This window comes from Tenrec ecaudatus, chromosome 1, assembly GCF_050624435.1.
Source record: "Tenrec ecaudatus isolate mTenEca1 chromosome 1, mTenEca1.hap1, whole genome shotgun sequence".
NCBI lineage: Eukaryota > Metazoa > Chordata > Mammalia > Afrosoricida > Tenrecidae > Tenrec > Tenrec ecaudatus.
In genome coordinates, this window is record NC_134530.1 from 1,104,314 (window position 1) to 1,126,979 (window position 22,666).

Genomic DNA, 22,666 nt, shown 5'->3' on the forward strand with positions numbered 1-22,666 from the left:
TCAAGAATAGAGCTAATCACCAAGACCCTGTTACTCTTTTTTCAAGACTCTTTTCTTCCCACCCTAATTCCATTTCACATCTCTCAGGCAAGCCACCAAATAACAAACTAGACTCACTGTCATTGACTCAATGTTGACTCACAGTACGCCGCTGTAGGTTTCTGAGACTGTACCTGCTTATGGGAGTAGAAAGCCCAGGTTTTCTCTTGCCAGGCAAGGGACAGATATAATGAATCCATTCTAGGCAGCTGGGGACTGTTAACCTCCCTGGTGGTAAACCCGAGTGTGGCTCAGGGTAAATGTTAACTGTGTATTAAAGTTTATCATACCTAGAATGTCTACTAGAGAGATTAAAATGAGTAATTTCTTAAGAATTACAGACCTATAATAAAAGACAACAAAATTTATGCAAAACAATGTACCGCTTCGGATACAAAAATACTGACATAATTAGACTGCCAGGGAGGTTAAGGACAACCCTGCTCATCCATGTAATCAGAAGTGACAATTTCAAAGGCTGGAACTGGCTATGTGGATAACACTTCATCTGCTTTCCGATTGCCTAGTGGCCTTGCTTCCACTGGCCTCTTTCGTACACAAGTGGCTTCTAGGGTTTACAGAGGACACTAGGTTAGCAGTTGAGAAACCCCCTTGGAAATGGTGAGTACCAAAGAGAAATGGGTAGTTCTTGGTAGTAGCAAGTGAGGTCATGTATGATCTGATGGGGCCTAGTTCTGGGCTCGGTTGTTTTCTATGAAGGAAAGGTTTGTAAAAGAGGCCAAAGAGCTACATCTTGAAACACATCTGAGGGCCCAGGTCTACTCTCACTGGGAACCTCTATCTATACCAGTTTTCCCAAAGTGGGCAATGCTGCCCCCACAAGCAGCATGAGTGATCCAGTCAGACTGAAATAGCTATCTACACTTTTATCTTGTAATATGGGCTATAGTATAAATGTTTTTTAAAATTGATGCACAAATAAGTAACCCTTCCCCCAACTCCTAAGTTCACTTGTACTTAACAAGAGTTGTATACACACAAACACAAAAGAGTTGTATACATATCACCACAATTTTTCCAGTCCCTGACAAGCAATTACATCAATTATTGACTCTATACATCTCACTCTGTGCACATAAAAGGAAAGAAGAGACCACTGGCAATATTCAAGTAAGCTAAAAAGAAAACCTTTACTGAGAAACAAGTGAGAAGCATTTCAAATTAAAACAAATCCAGAATGGATCAAGAGGGTGAACAGCTGACTAGGTACCCTATTATACAGTAGGAGTTCCATTCATTATAGTCAAGTTACAATCATCTGTGTCTGGTCAGCACTGCCAGAGACATAATTTGTATAGGTACTCTACAGACAAATTTGGATTATCATGTCCTCCATAGCCTTTTAAAAACTGGGTGTTCACAATTTGAGCTCTGATACAATTCCCTCTATCACATTTGGATTTTGTTCATCATCTTTAAATCACACAGGCTGGTGAGCTTCTTCCATGTGAATTTAGTTAATGCCACACTTAGATAGCTGCTTGCTTGAATAGAAAGCTGTAAGACCCCAGACACTGTTCTTATTGATAGCTGGGCACCATCTTCTTTGTTCACCACACTTTGCTGTAGCACCCTTATCTTCAGTGGCTGCTTCATGAAAGCAAGTATTGAGCAGAGCCATGTCATAAGAACTCAGTGTTGTTGGATTGGAGCTAGAATTAAATGGGACCCCAGAATCCATTCACTTGTCCATGGATTATAGATGGGCTCATTTACTTTAGAAATCTCATGATCATTTTAGAACAAAGAATCACATACATCTTTTTTAATTGCCAGGGGGGGCCTTGAGTAACATTTTTCCCCCTGAAAAGGGGAAGTTTTCCAAAGAATATTGGGAACCTATTGATTCTGTATATGGTTTACTGAACCTTGCATACCTGGGGTTATCTCTCATTTGACTCTCAGAGGTAGCACCATGGGGATTTCACATCCCACAGAGTATAGCAACTTTGTGTTGAACAACAAGTTTAGAGCCTGAAAACAACAGCTCTGGGGAGGCTGAGCCCAAGGTCCACCAGGATCATCCTGCCCCTTCACTGTAAACAGGGTTCTTGGCTGTCCTAGACACTAGTGATTTTTGTGTGCAGTTCCAAAACTACGGACTTGCATGTCACATGGTGTGATGGAATACACAAAGGGAGAGATCATTGTTAGGGGAAGAAGCAAATTCTTTTGTGGTTCTGTTTGGGCCTTGTCACAATCATGTTCTCATTGAAAGAATAATGCTGGAGAGAGTTCAAAATGGATTATGATTGAGATCTAGGAAAGGATCCTTTTTCCCATGGTGGAGAGTTTTGCTAGAGACGCTCAAGGTTTACGAGAACCATGTTATGCATTCCAAGTCCTTGCCCTCTTAGCCTATCTTTGCTTAGAAGTGGTATTACATTTCCACTGTTTGCTTCTCGTAACATCAGAATATCAAATTACACCAACTTCTCATTTTCCCCAGAAAACAACCCAGTAAACAGCATAGCCTTATCAGACCCCTGGCTAGCCAAAGAAGAAAAACTACCATGAGGCAGTGGTCAAACAAGCATCCATTCTTGATCTTCATGATCTGTTTCTCTATGACCCTATTCCCAAGGTACCATAATATGTTAGTGTGGGTTGACTAGAGAAACAAATCCAGAACCACTCATATGTGTACGAGAGAGCTTTGTATCAAAGAGTTAACTATATATTAAGAAAACATCCCAGCCCAGACCAAATGCGTAAGTCCGATATTAGCCCGTGTCTGATACCAGTCTACAAATTCCTCTTCAGACTCACGCAACACACACAATGATGCCAAATGCAGGAAGCTCACAGGCCTGTGGATGGAAAGTCTTGTGGATCCAGTGGCAGGTCAACAGTAAGGTGAAACAGAAAAAGTCTGTGTCCCACCTCCACGGAGGAAGACAGGAGTGCCCAGAATCTTCAGAAGGCCATGCCTACACAGAAGCATCAGTGACTATGATGTGATCGGCAGGCTAGACCACCTCTTTGCTAAAGTTAGCAGGAAATTATGTATCTGTCACACCAAATGAACAAATGTGGAATAATTTTCTGGTCCAACATTCTCTCATTCAAACACAAAATTACCGACAGCAGGGCTTTGTCTGAAAATGTAAGGTCTAAGGCCGTGCTCAACTGAAGTTCTGTTGCTGCAAGGTCAACCTGTGGATTCATGCAGACCCCCTGGTTGAGACACCTTTCCATGTTAAGCCTTCAACCCAAATCAGGATTTGTAAGAGACATAAAATAAATCAGTGGTCAGAATAGTTGTGGAGGGCAGAAGATACAATACCAACAATGGGCAACACTATTCAATCAGTCAAAAAAGTCCCAAACACCGCTGTTTTACAAAGACTAAATGAGCCCTTATAACAATTGTGGTGGGATCCTGAGCACTGTTGGGTATTTTCTTCAAATTAAAAATGTGAGAATATCGGGTGGGTAGGACAAGATATTGGGAGGTTTGCTCAATTGTTCAAATTGGTGTCCATAAAGATGAAGAACTGAAATGTAAACTTCTACCTACGTCACAACTTATGATTTTTTAAATGGAAATGCTAGTTAGGGAAAAAAAAAAGCTTATCACATGACATCCATAGGTTGACTGAATTTTCCAAGCCAGTTATATGTGAACATATGAAATACAAAATGACATTAAGGTACTTATCTAAAGATATGTGCTATAATTAAAAGGGTACTAAGAAGAGGTTTCTTCATCTGTTTCATTCATGAGATCAATTCATAGTATAATAACTTAAAAGTTCTGTAAAGAATTCCAAAGGGGGGGGGATTCCCAAGGATTGTGATGTTTCTATGCTCTCTACATATGAGTACTTTCAATGGTTACTAGTCATATGTCAAAAAGGGAGGCAGTAATTAGTGAAGACTATTTCTTATGCATAAATCCTCATCATCCTGGATAGTATTAGGTGAAAGTAACTATTTGTATCCAATTTTTTAGTTTGCTTTATCTCACATGTACTTTCAGGTTTCCAAAGAAGATGAGGGATGACCGAAGGGTATCTAACAAAAAAAGGGAAAAAGTTTTTTGTTTCCTGATGAAATTTCCCTCATTTCTCACGGATATAGTCCTCTATCGACTGAGATTACTCTTATATGTCTACTGAGGCATAAGAATAAAACTTCCTCAAACTTCTTGCATTTCTATCTCTGTACGATGGCTCATGCATGCTTTCAAGTAAGAAACAACAAAGGGTTTCCCCATATTTCTTAGTAGATGAGACCTCTCTATACTGTGAAGTACTTTGGGTCAGGGATTCAGTCCAACAAAATGTGTTCCCACCTTCCTTACATTTAAAAAGCTTCTCTCCTGTGAACATTCTTGTTTCCTGAGATATGAGGACTAATTCCAATATTTACTCACATTCAGGCGGCTTCTCCACTGCGGTTTTTATTTACTTAATGTTGAAGAGGGCTTAAAGGTTTTTCCACATTACAGACATGTTCAGGCAGCTCCTCTCCATGGTGTCTTCTTTTATGATGATAAAGTGTTGAGGAATCCCTAAAGGCTTTCCCACATTCTTTACATTCATAAGGCCTTTCTGCACTGTGTATTTTTTTATGTCTACTTAAACTTGATGATTGATTAAATGTTTTCCCACATACGTTACATACATAAGGCCTCTCTCCACTGTGCAGTATTTTGTGTTCATTTAGTAATGAAGGATGAAGAAATGTTTTCCCACATTCATTACAGTCATAAGGCCTCTCTTGACTGTGTATTCTTTGATGCTTAGTGAGTGCCGATGGATGGCTAAAGGCTTTTGCACATTCCATACACTCATAAGGTCTTTCTCCACTGTGAACTGTGACATGTTCAGTCAGTGATGAGGGATATTTAAAGGCTTTCCCACATTCCTTACATTCATAAGGCCTCTCTCCACTGTGTGTTATTCTGTGTCTATTTAGTAATGAAGGACTATGAAAATTTTTCCCACACTCATCACATTCACAAGGTCTCTCTCTGTTGTGAGTTCTTCTGTGCTTACTGAGTGATGATGAATGGGTAAAGGCTTTTCCACATTCCACACACTCATATGGTCTTTCCCCACTGTGAAGTCTCATATGTTCAGCAAGTGATAAGTGATATTTAAAGGATTTCCCACATTCCTTACATTCATAAGGCTTCTCTCTACTATGAGTACTTTTATGGTGAGTTAGTGTTGATGAATCCCTAAAGGCTTTCCCACATTGTGCACATTCATAGGGCCTGTTTCCACTGTGAGTTCTAACATGTGCAGCAAGAGATGACATTTGACTAAAGGCTTTTCCACATTCTTTACATTCATAAGGCCTCTCCCCAGTGTGAGTTCTTCTATGTAACGTTAGTGTTGAAGATTGACTAAAAGCTTTCCCACATTCTACACATTTATAGAGCCTCTCTCCACTATGAGCTGTTATATGAACGCGAAGCTGTGAGGGATACTTATATGCTTTCCCACAAGTTTTACATTTATAAAGCTTTTCTCCAGTGCGTTTTGTTCGATGTTCTTTGAAGTAACTAAAGGATTTCCCACAATCTTTACATTCATAAGTCCTCTCTCTACTCTGGGCGCTTGTATGTTGAGTTAGTGCTGATGGTTCATTCAATGTTTTCCCACATTCCCTGCAATTAAAAGGTCTCACTACACTGTGGGTTCTAATATGTGTGGCGAGATTTCCTGATTTATTAAAGGCTTTTCCACATTCCTTGCATTCATAAGGCTTCTCTCCAGTGTGAATTCTTCTATGTATAGTTAGTCCTGATGGATGAATGAAGCCTTTACCACATTCCTTACATTTATGAAGCCCCTCTCCAGTATGAGTTTTTGTATGGTCACGAAGTTTTGAGGGATACTTATAAGATTTCCCACATATCTTACATTTCCAAGGCCGGTCTCCACTGTGACGTCTCATGTGTTCAGTGAGGAGTGATGACAAACCAGAGAATTTCCCACAATCTGTATCATTACCAAGTTTCTCTCCATTACGTGTTTCTGAATGCAGTTTTAGAGAAGAGGGACAACTGCGGGTTTCCCCACCTTGTTTACACTGGTCAAGTTTGCATCCAGTGTGTGATCTGATGCTATGATCACTACCCTCAGGACTTCCTGTGAACACAGCAAGAGTTTCAGTCCGGCAGAAAACATATTCACTCTCATCACATTTGTGTTCCTTTACTCCTTCACGTGCAGGGATGCTCTCTACCATACAGTTTCTGTTGAAAATAAAAGTGTTTATGAGATTTACTTTTTCCTGCCATTACTTTACACATGGAATGCACTTTGTCCCATGAGCTGTCTCCTGCTGCACAGGCTCAAGTGTCTCACAGATCAAAGGAATAATTGCCACTGCTCTTCCAAATAATGGGCCTTCTCGACAAGATATCACACCAAAATTTATCACACCTCAATATCTGAGTAGCATTTATGGAGACAGTATTTTCAGAAAAGTAGACATATATGAAGTTACTTAGACAGACAGACACACAGACACACACACACATCATAGATATGATACCTCAAAGGCCTTTCCTGGTTGTTGTAATTTTCACCTGCACGGAATTCAGAGATTTCTCCTAATATGGACAACCAGGAATCATTCTTCATGAGTTGCATTACGACATGTTCACTGGGACACTTTTGTCCATGATTAACCTGTTGAGAGACTGACCCAATAGTTTCTTAATATAAAAGAAAACCAGAAAGAAATGTAACGAAGAGCAAGGCATCTATGAGCAAAGAAGACAAAGGATCTGGCTTTCCAAATGTTTGAAAAAGGTGAAAGAGTAGGATATATTACTCAGAATTAATTCCAGGATGATGAAGTGAAAAAGTGCATGACAATATACTCACATACGGATGTCCTAGGAAAATAAAGCCATCCTACCTGAGTCCAGGTTCCTGAAGGTTTCCGCCATCACATCTCTGTAAAGTTTCCTCTGAGAAACATCCAGCAAAGCCCACTCTTCTCGAGTAAAGTCCAGAGCCACATCCTCAAAGACCACTGAGTCCTAAACATCACACACATTCTGGTAAGTAAGGTATTTCTAAACTCATCAGATTTATCTCTGCACTTTGACTATAGCCAACTGTAGTGTTCTTCCTGTATGCAAGGGTAAGAAAAATGGGTATTACTCCTAGAGTTCCAACATATACGTGCACTGGTTTCTCCAAAGCAAAAATGTACCTCTGCCAACAGTGAATCACTTCAGGCAAATTCCCTCTATAATACTCGTGCCTTATTTATGGCAGTGAGCCTTTGAAAATAAAGGGGAAAGGGATAGCTTTGTGATATGGAATGGTTAAAATGATGAATGTGATGTCAAGGCTAATATGAAAATGCCATGAAAACTCAAGTAGAATTATCAAATCATTGAACTCTGCAACAGAGCTATGTGAGTGATGTCCTACATAAGATAACAGTTCAAGCATTTTAAGGATAAACAGCAAATTTTCAAAATAAACCAAGAGATAAGGCACCATAAATGTGATGAATGAAGAAACTATGACTAAAGTCCAGAAAGTGGCAAAGAAGACCCAAAACGTACCACTGCAGGATACAATGAATTTACTTCGAATGACCCTGGGACCCAGTGTTTTGGAGGAAGGCTTATTAACAACCTTCACAAACTTGTTTGATGAAAGTGAGGCACTGAGGCACTGTTTGCTGCTGAAACCAAGGACCGTGGCCTTCAAAACCGATTACAACTTAATGTTGTAATCAAAATCCTCACAAGTGGGCCAATAAGTTGGTAACATCATGAGAGATGAAAAGATATGTTATTAAGGATTTTGCCTTGCTGGGATCCACAAGCAAACTTCATGGAAGCAGCAGTAAGGAGATCAACTGACACACTGCACTGGGTCAATCTGTCACATAAAACCTCTTTAGTGTGTTGAAAAGTAGTAAGTGTATTACTTTGAGCACCAACGTTCATCTGACCCATGTCATGGGGTATGTTCAATCACCCCATAGACATGTGAAAGTCGGATACTGAACAAGGAAGCCTGAAGAATGAATGCACATGAAGTATGGTGTGGGCAAGGAACACTGAAAATGCCATGGGTTTCCAAAAGAACAAATAAATATGTTTTCGAAGAAGTATAGCTGAATGCTCCTCAGACGTAAGGATGGTGAAACTTCAACTTACGTACTGAGAACCAGAACATGTTTACCAGGAGCGAGCAGCCACAGGAAAAGATGGTCACACTTGATAAAGCAGAGAGGGAGCAAAGACAACACTCTACACGCTGGATGGACACAGTGGCTGCAACAGTGGACTCGCACATAAGAACAATGGTGAGGATGGTGCAGGGCCAGTTTGGGTTTCCTTCTGTTGGACACAGGACTAAAAGGCACCTAATAACAGCAAACTTCTACTCACCGCCACTGAGTCCATCCTGATGCACACCCACCCAAAGGGCAGGCTCATATCCTTGTGGCCACTGGGGTGGTCTGCCGCAGACTCACAGCGATCTTACAGACACCAGAACGGGATGCTGGCCAGTCTTGCACCACCCTCACACTTACGTTTGAGCCCACTGTGACAGCCCCTCTGTCAATACTTCTCCACGACGGTATTGCCCTTTTGTTCCCTAATTTCTTAAGCATAACGCTAATGTTTCGCTCGAATAACACTCTCTACATTCCTGCTAGATAACTATAATTCATTGCAATGGCACCATAGAACTGACAAACAATGCTCACGATGTAAGGCATATTGTGTAAGTTCACAGGTTACAATCTAGGTGGAAATGTCAGTCAGTACATGTCACAAAGGTCTTTCAGGGCTGCTACCACATGCACACTGGGGATGCTATACCACTGTAGACCCCAAACCAACAGCACTCAGCTCCAGCTCCTCGAATCAGTGATCTAGGCTCCCTTAAGTAAGTTCCCAGAGGCGCTGCATGCCATAATTCAGGCTACTCTCAAAAGCACTCAGCTTTACGTCTGTGTGGCTGGGGAAGTTTACGGCTCTGTTTCATGCTCTGACTCCTGGCCCTGAAGCTCCTGCTCTTCTGCCGCTCCTCAGCCGTCAAGGCTGTCTTCTGGACCAAGGAGGGTTCACTGTGCAGCAATCTCTTCACCCAGAGGGCACAGTCCACTCCTGGCTCTGCAAGTAGAGAGGTTTTCCCTTGGGCAGCTCACGAGGGCTGTAGGATGGCGCTAACAATGAACCCTGCTAACAAGCACTCACAATGGAATACTACCAGCATCTTCCCGTACATTCTCTTGTCCAGGCCATCAGGAAAAGGTTGTTTGGTGGGAGTTAGAGATTGTGGCCAGAAAACTCACATTAAATTGCCTCCTGTCCAGAGTCTGTCAGACAAAATCAAGCCATCCTTCCTTTTAGAGAGCATTCTGCTTGCACTTCCTCCAAGATAGACTTGCTTCATCTGTTAGTCCATTTCAACGAAGCAAATGGATCACTCAATATGAACAGGCTTCAGAAGAGCTTCCACAGTAAAAACAGACTTTGAGGAAGAAATAGGCTATATTTTAGAGATTAGCTACCAAAAACTTCATGGACAGCAGTGGATCATAGAAAAACAGAACATTTTGTGAATAGAGGTGGAACATTGTTAAGATATAGTGCCAAATGATGAACCCTTCGGGTTGAAAGGCATTCAAAATAGGATTGAGGAAGAGATGGGTCCTCAAAGTGGAGTGGATCATAATAATGTGCTTGAAATAAAGCTTTTCGACTCATTTGCTAATGGGTCATGACTCAAGATGTGAAGAAACAGTTATAAATATTTACTAATAATCCGAATGTGTAATGTACAAAAGTATGAATCTAGGCAAACTGCAAGTCGTCCAAATGAAACAGAATGCAAGAGATTGATCTACTAGGCATTAGGGAGCTGAAATGGACTGGTATTGGTAATTTTGAAGCAATCAGAACTTACTATACTGACAATGATAAATCAAGAGGAATTTTTTATATTTGTTGTTTGGCAAGTAGGATGTAGCTTGAGGCATGATACTGTAACAGGATGATACCCATAGGCATACAAGCAAATCCATTTAATACAACCATTTTTTAGTGTATGTGCCAACCATTATAGCTAGTGATAGAAATTAAAGAATTGTACCAACTTCTTCAGTCAAAAATTAATCAAATAAGAATCAAGAGCCCTAGTGGGATAGTAGTTATTCATTGGGCTGCTAACCATAATGTCAGCAGTTCAAAACCACCAGCCGCTCTGTGGGAGCCAAGACAGGGCTTTCTATTCTCCTCAAGAGTTATAGTCATAGAAACTCAGGGCAGTTCTACTCTGTCCTAGAGGGTCACACTGACTCATCACAGACTCAACCATATAAGGTTTGCTTTTACAATGGGTAAGTTGGAAACAGAGAGAAAGAACAGTACTTGCAAAATATGATCTGAGTGCAAACAAACTCGGGGATTGAATGGTAGAATTTTGAAAGATCAAGACTTCATCTTTTTTCCAAAAGCATAAATGGTGACTACACCTGTAAACTGTGGAACAAAGAAGAATCAAGCTGACTGTAGCTACAGAAAGAGACAGTCAGCTATGCAACAGTGAACAGCCCACAGGCAAGTTCAATTTGAATCTGAAGAAAATTAAAACTAGTCCACAAAAGCAATACAATCTTCAGTAAATAAATACCACCTGAATTTAGAACATATCTCAAGAATACATTGCACACTAATGACAAAAAATCTGGTGAGCTGTGGAATGATATCAAGAACATCATACATCTACAAGCAAAGTATTACAAAAAGCCAGGAAAGAAAAGATGCAAGTGGAAGTCAGAAGAGGCTCTGAGACTTCTTCGCCAGAGGTGTTGGTGTTAGGTGCCACCGATCTGGTTCTGACTCTTAGTGACCTATGTACAACAAAGTGAAACAACACCCAGTCGTGCACCATCCTCACAAAACTGTCCCGCTCACTGTTTCAGCCACTGTATCAATCCAAGTAGGGCCTTCCTCTACTTTACCAAGCATGAGATCCTTCTCCGGGGACTGGTCTCTCCTGACAACAGGGCCAAGTAAGAGAGACAAAGTCTTGACATACTTGCCTCTAAAGAACAATCTAGCTGTACTTCTTCCAAGACAGACTTGTTTGTTCTTTTGGCAGTCTATGGCATTTTCAGTATTCTTCACCAGCACCATTGTTTCTTCTACATTCTTTCTCATTGGATGTCCAACTTTCACACGCTTATGAGTTGACTGAAAATACCATGGTTTGGGTCAGGTGCACTTGAGACCTCACAGTAACCTCCCTGCTTTTTATGGTGAGAGGATACAAGCCCGACACACACCTTTTCTCTTTCCTGATTTTAAACCACGCAGCGTTCCCTTGTTCTGTTCACACAACTGTCTCTTGATCCGTGGACAAATTCGGCATGAGCACAAGGAAGTGTTTGCGATTCCCATTCTTCTCAAAGCTATCACAGTTTGCTATGGCCCACAGTCTAATACCTTTGCATAAACAATGAAGCATACAGAAGTATCTTTCTGGTCTTACTGATAATAAAGTAGCTAATGCAAATTTTTAAAAAAGATGACACACAAGAGTTTAGAAGAGTATTTCAAAGGGCAGCTCACGAAGACTCAGTTATAAAGAAACGTGCAGGGCTCTGGAGAAGGCTGAGATGGGAAGGCCCTTTGCTAAAGCTAAAAGCAGATCAAAGTGTTGGGACTTACGTTGGGGCAGCAGGGACAGTGAAGGCTTTCGAGGAGGCGCTTCCTGATCTAGGTCTCTTCTCCTGGTCCGTCCCCTTCCCAGAGCCTGACCGGCCGCCCGCCCTTTCACCATGGCGAAGACGGAAATCTTGATCTAGTAGGTGAAGCTGGCCAGAATGGAGCAGGGAGAGGAGCTGTCCAATGAGGATCCCACACTGCTCTCAAAGGCCTACAAGAATGTCGTTGTGGTGTGTGTGTATGCAGTCCATGTTCCCACAGCACCTGGGATCCATGTGAGCCTGTGCCCAGTATCCTAAGTTCTCCCTGCGTCACCTCTCTGCACTATCAGCCTGCAGCTATGGAGTCCAAGAGGGCCCCAGCCTGCACTGGATTTTTGGACTTGAGTTGGACTGGTTTAGGATGTCTTCTTGATATAAAGCTCCCGCTTACACTTATGTGAATGTCGCTGGTTTTGTTTCTCTAGACAAGCCAGCTTACTGCAACAGGGTAAAACTGCCTCTGTGGGTTTTTAAGGCTAACTCTTTACAAAAGACTCCCCTTTCTCCCTCAGTCTAAGGTGGTTTCAAACTGCTGACCTTATAGTATGTTGATCAAATAATTTGAGAAGTTGGACTACATGGAGAATGAGTTATCAGGCTAGGAGGAAGTACATTAAAAACATGGGTTATGTACATGACATAACCAAGCTTGCTGAAAACAAAGACTATAAGAAGCACTTACATATGAAGTTTTGTGACCTCTAATATTCATTGCAACAGATTATTGAGCCCCATGGAAAAATAGAGGGCAACGAGAGGGATCTATAAAACAACCCCAAATTCACTGCCAGCAAATCTGACGCACTGTGACTCAACACACAGTGTAGAGTATGGAAGCCTTATGGGTGGGTGTCTGAGACTTTTTATGGGAGTGGAAAGTCTCATCTTTCTCCCATGGAGAGGCTGGTGGTTTCAAACTTCTAATCTTGCAGTGGGAGGAAAGGTGGTGTGACAATTTGGGAAAAAGTAAGAAGGTGGAGGCATGTTCGGCCTCCTCCTCCTAGGAACCAGTCTGTGGTGGATGGTGACGCTCCCCTGCCGAGAAGGTAGAGGGTGTCAAACAGCAATGATGCCATGTAATGGTTAAAAGCATTGGCTCTCTTAAGAGTCAAATTGACAGCTGCAAGTAAAAAATTAGATGGCAAACATAGGGCAGTCAGGCTATGTGAAAAGGGGAGGAACAAATCAGGAAACAGAGAAGACAATCATTCACAACTAGGAGAATGTAATCAGTGTCAATGAACTGTACACGTAGGAACCTGTCTATGCCTGCCTATGTATAATCTCACAACAAAAATAAACTAAATTTCAAAAAATTCAGTGCCCCCACCACACCACACCCAGAAGGAAGCTGCAACAAAGGAAGGAGAAAGGATGGAGTGGAGCACACCTGGGCCCACCAAGTGCAGAAGACGATAGCCCGGTTCAAAGGGTCCATCGCACAGAGAGGACCATAAAGCTGGCCACACTGCGAGATGCGACATCCTGCACCGACCCATGGCCCTACACGGGACAGCACTTGAGACACAGTGGGGGATGTGCGACTGAGCTGACCCCACCACACTGAGGCAAACCCTGGGGCATGCAATGGAGCAGTGGGGGAAGCAGAGCAAAGAGATCCCGAGGGAGTATAAAGGATGGACTTTGGGGCCAGGACGTGGCACCACACAAGTTTCATCTGGAAAACACTCCTAAAGGCCACCAAACAGACCTTGAACTACTAACAATTTTTTTTCCTTTTTTTGCTGTCTTTTTGTTTTGTCTTTTCTTCTTCTTCTTTTTTACCTTGTAAGTTTTGTATGTTAGTGGCTTTTCTGATTATCAGCGTGTCGTTGTTGCTGCTGTGGAAGCCATGTTCATATGTGCCACTTGAGTGCTGTCAAAGCCATCTGCATTTGTATGCACATATTACTATATCAGCAAGTCCACCTAGACAAGATTGGCTGGACAAACAATGAGAGAAGAAAATAACGGGACCAATGGTCCTGTTGGGTCATGAGAGCAAGGGAGGTAGGGGAAGGGAGGAGGTGTCGCCCAACCCAGGGACAAGGGAACAATGAGTGGTTCAAAACCAGTGGAGGGAGGGGAGGGGAGGACTGGTAGGGAGTGACCAAGGGCAAGGTAACAGAGGCATTACTGAAACCAGAATGAAGGCTGAACATGGTAATGGGACGCGAGGAAAGTGTAAGGAAATAGAGGAAAGGGGTAGGAGGCAAAGGGCATACAGAGAAGCCTAAATACAGACATGTACATATGTAAATATATTTATGATTATGGGGGCAATAGACTTATGTGCATATATTTATAGGTTCAGTAGTAGGGTAGCAGGTGGACATTGGGCCTCTTCACACACACTTCCTCAATGCAATAGCACCTTGCCCTGCTAAGCGGTCATTCCATGATACCCACCTTCCCGACATGATCACTGAAGACAGACATGTGTATAAGCAAATGTGGTGAAGAGAGCTGATGATGCCCAGCTATCAAAAAGATATAGCACCTAGGGTCTTAAAGGCTTGAAGGCAAACAAGCGGCCATCTAGCTTGGGAGCAACAAAGCCCACAGAGAAGAAGCAAATAGCCTAAGCGAATACAAGGTGTTGAATGGACCAGGTAGCAGACACCAAAGAACAAAAACAATCATTGTGTGATCACCTTCCTCACATAAATGCTGAAGACAAATGTGTGCATAAGCAAGTGTGGTGAAGAAGGCCGATGGTGCCCGGCTATTGAGAGAGATAGCGTCCGGGGACTTAAAGGCTTGAAAGTAAACAAGCGCCATCTAGCCCAGAAGCAACAAAGCCCACATAGAATCAGCACACCAACATGTGTGATTGTGAAGGGCAGAGAGGACCAGGTCAGAAAGAACAAAGGTAGGGGGGAAAAAATCACATCACCGTGAATGAGGGGGAGTGCGTGATGGGACCCCAATGCCCATCTGTAGACAGCTGGACATCCCTTGCAGAGGGGTAGTGGGGAGATGAGTCACTCAGGGTTCAGTGTAGCAACAGTGAAACTCAAAACCTTCCTCTAGTTCTTGAACGCTTCCTCCCCTCCCAATTATCATGACCCCAATTCTACCTTGCGGACCTGGTTAGATCAGAGGATATACAGCGGTGCAGTAGGGATCTGGAAACACAGGGAATCTAGGAATGGATGAACCCCTCAGGACCAGCGGTGGGAGTGGCGACACTGGGAGGGAAGGGGGTATAGAAAGGGAGAACCGATCTTGGGGATCTAGGTGTAACCTCCTCTCTGGGAGATGGGCAATGAGAAGGCGGGTGAGGGGAGATGCCGGGCAGAGTAAGATAAGATAAAATAATTATTTGTAAACTATTAAGGGTGCAGGGTGAAGTGGGGAGCGGGGAGGGAGGGGAAAAAGGGAAAACGAGCTGATTCCAGGAACCCAAGTGGAAGGCGAATTTTGAGAATGACAAGGACAACGAATATATAAGGGTGCTTTACTCAATTGATGTATGTATGGATTGTGATAAGAGTTGTATAAGCCCCAATAAAAAGATTTATTAAATAAAAAAAAATTCAGTGCCTTATTAATGCTATCCATATATCTAGTGCCCAAAAGCCACGTGTGGTTACATGTACTCAATTATCAAAGAACAATCACTATGTATACAGATGTTTTCAAGAGATTGCAAGATATAAATTATTCATCCCATACTTTAAGGTTGCTCGCAAGACAGTAAATTATAAGAGTCTTCTTACAATCTGTATTGGTATCTGGGTATGTTATTGTGCATATACAAAAATGTTAACAGTTCCCAATGGTGAGCTGACGGACCTGTCCACGTGTTTAACTTTCTAAAATTTTTTGCAGTAATCATGCATACTACTCTAAATATTTTAATAAAATAATCCATATAGGCGAAAACATAGAATACTGGCAAGATGCTTAGAAAAGTTTACCAAAAAAGCTGGTAAACTACAGGTAGCAGGTGGAAGATTATGGATTATTTCATGGATACATAAAATAACCTTTTAAGTTGCTATGTGAAGGAACTTAACTTGAACTGTGAAGACAATATCTACTGGAAAATCACATTTATTGTACTTTTGAACATACTAGAAATCAATGGTCCCTGGGACTTCCCATTCTACAGTTAAAAACATTTGAAAAAAAATTGAAAATGGATCACTTCTAATCGATGTTTGTATAAAAATGTAGTTCAGAGCTCTCTCTGTACCTGAGTATATCATTTAGTCCATCTATTTTACCACAATCAGGAGAATATTACCAAAATATGCCTAGAAGACTTAGTACATTATCTGTTCTGACATACTATATTATATGCAATAAGAGTCTTTAAGATCTTTCTTCAGCTAGGAGGCAAAGGGCATTTACGGAGGCCTAGACAAAGACATGTACATATGCAAATATATATGAGGATGGGGAAATATATCTATGTGCCTATATTTATAGGTTTAGTATTAAGGTGGTAGAAGAACCTTGGGCCTCTACTCAAGCACTCCCTCAATGCATGAATACTTTCTTCTATTAACTTGGTGATGCTCACCCTTCTGACACAACCGCTGAAGCCAGAGCGGGTGAATAAGCAAATGTGGTGAAGAAAGCTGATGGTGCCTGGCTATCAAAAGAGATAGTGTCTGGGGTCTTAATGGCTTGAAGATAAACAAGTGGCCATCTAGCTCAGAAGCAACAAAGCCCACATGGAAGAAAACACCAGCCTGTGTGATTGCGTGGTCCCGAAGGGATCAGTTATCAGACATCAAAGAACAAAAAATCATATCATTGGGTGCACATCTCCATGATACGATTGCTGAGGACAAACGGGTGCATAAGCAAATGTGGCGAAGAAAGCTGATGGTGCCTGGCTAGCAAAAGAGATAGTGTCTGGGGTCTTAAAGGCTGAATGTAAACAGGCGGTCATCTAGCTCAGAAGCAACAAAGCCTACATGGAAGAAGCACACCAGCCTGTGTGATCACGAGGTGTCGAAGGGATCAGGTATAAGGCACCATCAGAAAAAAAAATCTTACCATAGTGAATGAAGGGGGAAGTGCAGAGTGGAGACCCAAAGCCCATTTGTCGGCCACTGGAGATCCCCTCGCAGAGGGGTCTAGGGGAGATGAGTCAGTCAGGGTGCGATATAGCACTGATGAAGAATACAGCTTTCTTCCAGTTCCTAAATGCTTCCTCCCCTACAACTACCATGATCCGAATTCTACCTTGAAAAGTCTGGGTAGAGCAGAGGATGTACACTGGTGCATATAGGAGCTGGAGGCACAGGGAATCCAGGGTGGATGATACCTTCAGGACCAGGGGTGTGAGGGGTGATACTGGGAGGGTAGAGGGAGAGTGGGTTGCAAAGAGGGAGCAGATTATAAGGATCTACATGTGACCTCCTCCCTGGGGGACGGACAACAGAAAAGGGGGTGAACGGAGACGCCGGATAGGGAAAGATATGACAAAATAATAATCTATCAATTATCAAGGGCTCATGAGGGAGGAGGAAGCGGGGAGGGAGGGGAAAAAAGAGGACTTGATGCAAAGGGATTAAGTGGAGAGCAAATGCTTTGAAAATGATGAGGGCAAAGAATGTACAGGTGTGCTTTACACAATTGATGTATGTATATGTATGGATTGTGATAAGAGTTGTATGAATCCCTAATAAAATGTAAAAAAAAAAAAGAAACCCAGGGAAAAGGGTAACAAGTGATCTAAAAGCAATGACAAGGAGGGTGTAGGAGGCCTGTTAGGGCTTGATCAAGGGCAATGTAACTGAGAGGAATGACTGAAACCCAAATGAAGGCTGAACATGATAGTGGGACATGAGGAAAGTAAAAGGATATAGAGGAAAGAACTAGGAGGCAAAGGGCATTTATAGAGGTCTAAATACAGGCATTCACATATGTAAATATATTTATGTATGACGATGGGGAAATAGATCTGTGTACATATATTTATAGATTTAGTATTAAGGTAACAGATGGACAATGGCTTCTACTCAAGTACTCACTCAGCGCAAGAACACTTTGTTTTATTAAAGTGGCATTCGATGACGCTCACCTTCCTTACACGATCATGTGGGAGGGAGGTTGTGGGGGGAGGGGAACCAATGAGAAACCAATACCAAGGGCTCAAGTAGAAAGAAAATGTTTTGAAAATGATGATGGCAACAAATGTACAAATGTGCTTGACATAATTAATGCCGGGATTGTGGTAAGAGTTGCATGAGCCCCCAATAAAATGATTATTGTTTTTTGCATTAAAAACAAAAACTCCAACAAAAAACAAAGAGTCTTTAAGATCTTTCTCAATATTTAATTAGCTTCACAAGTTCCTTTTATGCCAGTTAAAACAGGTATTCCTTTGTAGTTGTGAGGCTTTTATACCATTATTCTTAGCGGAAACATCATTAACTGATTCCCAAATCTGCTAGTGGAGGAAACTGTAGCCACGAGAAGTAAAAAATAAGTCACCTCCTGTGTTCAACTCTTCAAGCAATAAAAGAGCACATTAATTTTATACTCTGATACTACGACGAGCCAGCACACAGTTTAGAAAGGTAGCACCAGTTCCAGGCACAGACAGAGCAGGAGAGCAATGACGTGGCATGGAGACCATGCTTCTCACGAACCTTGACGTCTCTACCAATACCACCCACTCCTGGCAACAAAGGGGTGCTTTTCAGACCTCACACATCACCCGGCACAACGCAATCTCCTGCATCTCCTTTAATGAGGACACAGTCATGACAAGTTCAAAACAGGCATCACCACAACTCACACTCTTTCCCTGCCAACGCTGTCCCTTTCTTTCCACACCACAGGATGTGGCATGTGAATCGGTAGTTTGGCAACTGCACAGGAAAAGCACTAGTGCCTAGGGACAGCCAAGAACCCTTAACAGTGAAGGGGCAGTATGGAACTGGATGACCTGGGGCTCAGCTTCCTCAGTTGGAGCTGCTCAGTCTTCAGGCTCTAGAGGGATTCTGTTATTCCACAGAGTCCTAACGCCCAGGGAAGGGTGTGAAGGCCCCATAGTGCAACCTCTGAGAGTCAAACAAGAAAGATAACCCCAGGTCTACAAGGCTTGAAAAAGCAAATACAGAATTCATAGATTCTCAGATTTGGTAAACTGCTTCCATATCAGGGATGGGGACGATTTTAGCATTCTCCTGACATTGTAAACTTCTATATTGCAGTCCATAATCGAGGTTAAAGTGTAAGCCTCTACTTTTGTAGCCTATCTGGATCATTCCAGCACGCCCCCCCCCCCCAGGAAACCCCACCCCACCCCTGCCTAGGGGCAGAACCACTGGGTTGGAGAAATACGGGTACACATGGAAGGCCAAGTGAGAGTGAACAGGACCTTTGGATGTCTCTTAGCATTTACTCCCTTGGCCTCTTCTGCTACCCTTTCTACTCAGAGAAGAAACACAGCTCACAAAGCTGACCCCCAGTAAACCATAGGTAGCCCCATCTGCTTTCCTCATGAAATGCTCATTTACCTTGGGACTCACCATTTCCTGCGTAGTTTCTCAAATCCAGTTGAATGTCCCCTGAAGACCCCAGAAGTCACTTATGTAAGAAGGACGGCAGTGGAAGCAAGTCCACTAGGCAGTCTGCAGTCAGCGGAAGGGTTGGTCCCCCCAGCCTTTGAAATTCTTGCTTCTGATTGTATGATGGCTGCTGTCAGAGCGAGCTGCTTAGGCTGGACTTGCTGTCTGGGGCGTGCCTGGGCCCTGAAATGGGAGGAGGATGGGGTGAAGAGGGTGTCCGGTAAACAGAGCGGCAGGTTCTTGGCCTCCAGCTCTGTCCCTGGGAAGACGACTCTCTAGTAAGCAGTGGCCCCTTGCTTGCACAAACTGGTTCAGTCACCCTCAGAGATCCTGCCTCGGGGTGTGTGACCTCCACAAACCCCCCTCCTGCATCTTGCCATTGCTCAGCCCTGTCTCATCTGACCCCAGACCAACTAGGGCCGGCCACACCGATTCCCGCAGGAGGAGGATGGCATTTCTGCCTTTGCACCAAAGCGTGCCTCTTAGCGACATAGATTTTTTTCCCCCTGAAGGAACTGGGGACACAAGCTTCTAAATGCACGTCCCGCTGCCACAGCCGAGAGAAGACACTCTTCCCACGACCCCAGTCCCTGCAGGCCCGGCCGTCCTCACAACGTCCCGCCCGGGAGGGCAGGGCCGCCCTGCGAGCGGGGCTGGGGCCTCAGGGCACCGACCCCGGGCGCCCACGAAGCCGGACCCTCATTCCGCGCCCGCTCCCGGGGGTCGCTTAGCGGGTCTCACCGCGCTGACCGGTGACCACACCGCGACGCAGGTGCAGCCGCCGCCGCCGGGCGGGCGGGCGGGCGGGCGCGGGGAGTCCCGCGGCCTGGGGCGCCGAGCGGGCGGACCGAGCGGAGAGTCGCGGCAGCGCCCTGGGCACCCCAGCGCCGCGGCTCCCCTGAAGAACCACACGGCAACACCACGCGCGGCAGCGGGAACAGGATCAAAGACGGCGCCCGCGCGCACGCACCCGCTGCTTCCGGTTTCTCGGGCATGCGCAGTGCCCGGGGGCGGGGCCTCGTATCAGGACCCGAAGGGCCCCCCCTCGTGGCGGCAGCGGGTAGTGCGTCCCATTTGTGCATCTCATCTATAAGGGCTGTCTTCATGTTGCCCTGGAGCAAAAGGTGGTGCTTTTAAACACCTGCACAGCTCCCTAACGGTCCGGCTCTCACTGCGCAAGGCTTAGCTACAAAGAAAAAGAAGGGGATGGCAGTGAAAGCGGGCAGTAGCCGTAGTTGGTAAAGCCAGGAGCAATCCTGGACGAGGTCTGCAGGTTTGCAGCTTCCTATGTGCACACTTGTAGGTAAAGTTGGAAGCTGCAGCAATGGGCTGAACAATTGCGAGGCTGGCGCAGGACCTGCCAGTGTTCCGTTCGGTTGTGCACAGGGTTTCTAGGGGCGGGCGCTTCTCAATCGCCCCTGACATCCACACACTTCAGGGAATGATGGCGAAGAAGCAAGGAGGATCACCAGCACTTATGAAGAAGTTTTACGAATAATGAAAACTGCACTAATAAAAGGGAAGTAACGTTATCACGAGCGTTTTTCCCCCATCACAAGTTTGCACCTGCTCATTGTTCGACTGTAGTTAAGGTTGTCCTCTGAGAATTCATTGGGGGAACTCATCCACTCTGCAACCCTGACCTTTTGCTGGAGGACCTCTTTTTATTTCTCAACCTTGCATTTAAAAGGAACACAATTTGAGCCCCTGGTAGTTGACAAAAGTGCTGTTTCACTGGGTGTGATTGGAGGATCACAGAATTCTTTGATAAAGGGTAAGAAGGTTGGACATAACCCCTTGTGGAGATGAAGCGCTCTCTATGGAAGATCTGTGCAGAAACAATAACTTCACAGTTTTGTTTAATAAGGGTTTCTGTGGGGTTCCTGCCCCCCACAAGGCTTCATAACTCACTCCCATGTATGATTCTTCAGGGCCTTTTCTGGTGGTTTTTCGGTGAGCCTGCTCCTAAAAAGATATTATTGGTGAAAATACTTTTCTTTCTCTTCAGCTACACTATTTCCCTTCCCCATATGTCTGTCTTTACCAGAGCTGCTTGGTTTCTTCCGGTCACCCCATTTCCAAGAGCAATTCTCTCACTTCTAATAGAAATACTGTTAATATCAGCATTCCCTGCACACTTCAATCATAATGGCCACATTCTGATAGAAATGGCTTACACACTGAAAACACGCTGAAACCAAGACCATCAGCTGGAGACATTATTAACTCTCACATTACAGTGTCTGTTTTTCACCCCCACTCTCCCAGCCAATGAATTCCCTCCCAGACCCTTATGGAGGTAACATCATTCTAAATGCAGGTTGAAGCTGTCAAGGATTTTTTCTTGCTTGGTCCCACAATCAATGTTCATGGAAGCAACATTCAAGAGATAAGAAGACACATTGCATTGGGTAAATCTGCAGCACAAAACCTCTTTAGAGTATTGGAAAACAAGGGTGTTACTTTGAGGACTAAAATGCACCTGACCCCAGTCATGGTATTTTCAAGGGCCTAAAATACATATGAAATTTGGGCACTGGCTACAGAATTTCTTCGAAGAATAGATGCATTTTTATTGACACTGGGGGGTTCTTCTCTACCCTTTAGGGTTGCTGTGATGCAGAAATGACTCAATGGACACGAGTTTCATTTGATTTTTAGAGTAGAGTCTTTTATACATTGGCTATTGGTGAAATAAGGAATCTGCTATGTTTATGGCTCTCTCACAGTTGAATGGGAGACTTATTCTTATCTGCTATTAGTGAACAAGCCTCTCCTGTGTTTGGCTCCCTCTCACACATTATCGCTGACCTCATCCTTGTCCAGGCTACCCTGAGAAGTCATCACAGGCTGGGCTGAACCTTGGGAGGCAAAGAAGGGAAAGCAAAGGATCACCACCGCTTCATGAAAGATGGCAGCTCCTGAAGATTTTGCAGAAATAAAAAACCCAATATGCATACTCCAGATTGAAAGAGTTCTCTCCCCAGCAGTTTTGCTTTAAGATGCTAATGGAAGCTTCTTTGGCAGGGACACCGGCTTCTTGCCTGTATTGAAAAGCAGTGTAGTTCTTTATTTCTGAACAAGCTAGGAGTCAGCTTCTCCTTTGTCCCTCAGCTGCCCAGTACTTAGAGTGAAGTCCCGAATAACGTAGTTCTCCCGGAAATAGCTTCTGCACACAGAACTCTAGGGCCCGGTGGCAGCGGTGCAGAGCACAAGACAGCTGCAGACACAGCTCCTGTTTACAAAGCTTACCCCGCCCTAATTCTCACCCATTAAGTGACATCATCTTGTAGAAGGTGGAGCCTGGGCCATTGGGGTTGTCCATACTAACCAGAAAGATGTGTGGGATTCCTTAT

The 22,666-nt window shown here is 43.8% G+C and overlaps 1 protein-coding gene across 4 annotated transcripts; it reads right to left on the reverse strand.

Moving 5' to 3' along the window:
- Positions 1-954: 954 nt before the first annotated feature.
- LOC142443035 (uncharacterized) lies at positions 955-20,274 on the reverse strand. 4 transcript variants are annotated; one of them, XM_075544668.1, is made up of 5 exons: positions 20,052-20,274; positions 19,272-19,493; positions 6,943-7,066; positions 6,574-6,710; positions 955-6,271 (listed from the first exon to the last, which is right to left on the reverse strand). In XM_075544668.1, the coding sequence occupies exons 4-5, from the start codon at positions 6,669-6,671 to the stop codon at positions 4,474-4,476; spliced, it is 1,896 nt and encodes a 631-aa protein (XP_075400783.1). In that variant the 5' UTR covers positions 6,672-6,710; positions 6,943-7,066; positions 19,272-19,493; positions 20,052-20,274; the 3' UTR covers positions 955-4,473. The 4 variants fall into 4 exon arrangements, 3 of the variants coding, with proteins under 3 accessions (XP_075400783.1, XP_075400774.1, XP_075400766.1); XM_075544659.1 differs by having other exon boundaries at positions 6,574-6,721; XM_075544651.1 differs by having other exon boundaries at positions 6,574-6,721; positions 19,260-19,493.
- Positions 20,275-22,666: the final 2,392 nt, after the last annotated feature.